This window comes from Hippoglossus hippoglossus, chromosome 7 (genome assembly GCF_009819705.1).
Source record: "Hippoglossus hippoglossus isolate fHipHip1 chromosome 7, fHipHip1.pri, whole genome shotgun sequence".
Lineage (NCBI taxonomy): Eukaryota > Metazoa > Chordata > Actinopteri > Pleuronectiformes > Pleuronectidae > Hippoglossus > Hippoglossus hippoglossus.
Window position 1 is genome coordinate 14,137,001 of NC_047157.1, and position 3,583 is coordinate 14,140,583.

Consider the following 3,583-nt stretch of genomic DNA (forward strand, 5'->3'; position numbering starts at 1 on the left):
AATACATACAATTTCTCAATTAGAATAAAATAAAATATGCCTCACTATAACTATTTAAAGCGTTTTGTCACCTCAGCAGCATAAAGAAGGTTAAAAACCCATTAATCGACAGTAAGAGGTGGACATTGCTTCGATTATAATTATCTTAGTTCGTCTCATTTATTTGAATTTAAAATCAGTGAATGTTCCAAAGGCTTTTTGCAAACCACAGGAGGAAGGGGAAGTGGTGTGTTGCACAATTTTAATGTAGAGAGCAAGAGGCCTGGAAGTGTAGCAGCTTCAATTTCTACCACGACTCCACGTAGGCAGAGCAGATGTGGCTGCTTGACAGGGTAAAAGCTACACAAGGTCCTGCGGCTCCAGTTCGCAATTTTGATGGAGAATATTTCCAGCATGAACTGTGGTGTGAGGTTGGATCTAATGGACATGAGGAAATTAATGTTGCAATGAAAAGTGCTCTCTGTTTGGGGCCCATATTGAAGGAGGAGAGTTGCAGAGTGGTGTCTTGGCTGCCCCTGGTGAGTGAGTGCCTGCAGATGGATAGAGAGTGATTTTGTTTGGGAGCTCAGGGTTAAACTTAATGAACATGGACAATAACATCCAAACACAGGAGGGAGCAGCTCTTTCCATGCTCTGTTAACAGGAAGGAAAATAAGACTTTCACATTTCCTTTTACTGCTGAATGTGAAGGTCAGAACCTATATATGATGAATTCAAACCCTAATGCGCTTCCTCATATAAATTTGTCATATTTTGTAGATGCTGTATCCTGGCTGCCTTATTCTCAATGTGAATGTTTGGACATGAAGATTGCAATAAGTTTCCCATAGATAAATTGACATGACTGTATGGAAATGAAATCAAACCTTGTTTTTGTACTTATTGCCTTGTGGGTTTAATTCCAGCCAACTCGCTGAGAGTTCACTGTCTAAGTATGGCTCGTCTGGGCTAATCCAATTAAAACACTGCTTGGCTGAATTAGGGCTGCCTGTGCTGATTGATGTTTGATGTGTGTTGATTTTCTCAGGCGTCTCACAGCTCGGCCTCCTTTGGCAGGATTTTGTTTGGGGAATTAAATTAAAGTAAGATGCATAAAAAAACCAGCCAACACATTAATGGGATTCAGCAATATGCCTCAGGAATAGAATCTTCGATGTGACCATGTGTTTTATGTGATTTTGAAACGATGTGCGAAGTTACAATTTATGGGTCGTGACCACTGCGTGCCTGAACCATATCTAGGAGAAAGTGCGCTGTGCATGAATTAGGATGAGAAAAAGGCAAAGAAAGGGGAAGTTGTTGATCATTCAGTTGTTTGCAGAGACGTTTGACTCCAAGCACTGCCTTATTCTGCACAATGTTGTACGTCTCTTGTCATCATATTCGTGAAGGTATCTTCTGCATGCTCTAATATCCTCATTCCTGATTTTATTTAAGTTGCCTCTAGGTATGAATATTATTCAGTGTTACCATGCGAAAGGCTGCTGATTTGTCTTTGGCGTTTCTCGGGGTCCTGTTTAGTCGCTGAGACCCTAAAATGATTTAAGAAAAAAAGAAAAAAAACGCATATTTTATTGAACTCTTTTTTCAACCAGTAAAGCCTCATCATCAACATATATGACATCAAGATTTTTGAAAACAGATTGCACAAAATATTTCACACGGGATCAGATTGTTGTTGATGAATGCAAAAATCATATGTAAAACCAGCACCCTAAAAATAAACACAAGTTGCACCTAACAGCACATCAAACAATAAATTGATGTTGATTAAGTCACATTGAAAAAATTCTTGCATATGAATTTATATTTATTTTGAAACATACCTAACTGTTTTCCTTTTTGTGCGGCCGTCATGCCACAGTCAGAGAGAAAGGGACTCCAAAAACCATGGGCTATCCTGGGATCGGCACAGACTGCTGCGGCAAGCTGAAGGAGCCGGGGGTCGGTTTACACGTGGAGTCCATCGCTGACTCCATCGACTTATCAGGCAAGAACAAGAAGCGACGCAATCGCACCACGTTCAGCACTTTTCAGCTGGAGGAGCTGGAGAAAGTGTTTCAGAAGACACACTACCCAGACGTGTATGCCCGCGAACAGCTGGCCCTGAGGACCGAGCTCACCGAGGCTCGGGTTCAGGTATGTGCTATAAGGCAACTACTTCATACTTTACTACTTTTCATTTTATACCTACAAGCAGGATAGAGTTTGTGGCCTGAACGAGACATGTTGTCATCTGAAAATGTCTTTGTATTTTTTAAGGTTTGGTTCCAGAATCGTCGGGCTAAGTGGAGGAAACGGGAACGTTACGGGAAGATTCAAGAAGTCCGCAACCACTTTGCTGCTACATATGATATCTCTCTTCTCCCTCGCCATGATACATACCAGGTAGAGCTCACATTACATGCATGTTGTAATGGTGGAAGCACATTACTGATCCTGCTATAAGAATGAGGGCAGTGCAAAATTGAGCAGTCTCAATCTGACTTCTCCTGATATTATACCTTGATATGTTATTTAATCAAATTACAAATCGGTTTTGTCCCTAATCTCTTCCCATCCAGATGCAGGGCAACCTGTGGCCAGGGCCAGCTTCAGGAGGAGGCGGTGGTTCCGGTGCTGGTTGTGTCCTAGGAGCTGACTCCATCCCCTCGTCCTGCATGAGTCCATACCCTCATCCCCACGGCAACCTGCAGGGCTTCATGGGTATGCCCACATCCCCCAGCCACCCACACCACCCCCACCACCACCACCACCACCACCACCACCCGTCTCACCATCCAGGCATCAATGGCCTCTACTCGCTCCACGGATTTCCTGGAGGCCTGGGGTCCCCCTCCATCGAAGGGCCTGAGACCGAATACAAGCCGACGGGCCTGGTGGCACTGCGGATGAAAGCCAAAGAGCCGGGTAGCATCCTCTCCTGGCCTACATGACCACAACTGTGCCAGCCCCCCATTATGCACTGACTGAGCCAAAGCATATTACATTCCTGACCCATGCACAGTCCCAGATGTACACACCCACTTCACCATATGACTTAAATATTTCCCCCGTAACATTTATGTAAGCCAACGTGGAGACTTTTCCCCGATTCTGAATCTCCTGACAGAGGAATTTCATGAACACTGAGAGCATCTTGAGCCTCCTGCACGAAACTCAACGTATTAATATGAACTTGTTTCCAGGTTTAGTTAGAAATAATAATGCTGAGACCAAAGAGGAAAAAGTTATTTAAGCATGTAAAAAAATGTAATTACCCTATCAATCTTTGTTTTTATGTCTGATGTACTTCATAGTGTGACCAGTAATAAAGTTCTCCATCTATAAATCAACTGTCTTATTCAGTAGGAAAGTATTTTTTATTTAATTAAAACAATCACAGTCTAAGTTGTTTGGCCTTCTCGTGACTCGTTTAGAAAACTTTAACCGAGAGAGCTAACCAAACGTCTGTGTCACATTGTTTTTAACAGGGAATGTGGTTATGAGGCAAAAATGCTTTGCAGGCTGTGATTGCCGTAAACACGTTTTCTGCTGTGCGGTGAGCCTCTTTGTGTTCAGGCCGTGCACAGGGGCGACTGTA

General features: G+C 43.1%; 1 protein-coding gene across 1 annotated transcript in view; it reads left to right on the forward strand.

Moving 5' to 3' along the window:
- alx3 (ALX homeobox 3) overlaps nucleotides 1-3,310 on the forward strand; it is a 5,698-nt gene extending 2,388 nt beyond the window's left edge. Inside the window, exons 2-4 of the mRNA XM_034590392.1 lie at nucleotides 1,865-2,139; nucleotides 2,263-2,388; nucleotides 2,565-3,310. Coding sequence (XP_034446283.1) covers nucleotides 1,865-2,139; nucleotides 2,263-2,388; nucleotides 2,565-2,936 — 773 coding nt within the window. The 3' untranslated portion in view covers nucleotides 2,937-3,310. The remainder of the gene's footprint in view (nucleotides 1-1,864; nucleotides 2,140-2,262; nucleotides 2,389-2,564) is intronic.
- The last annotated feature ends 273 nt before the right edge of the window (nucleotides 3,311-3,583 follow it).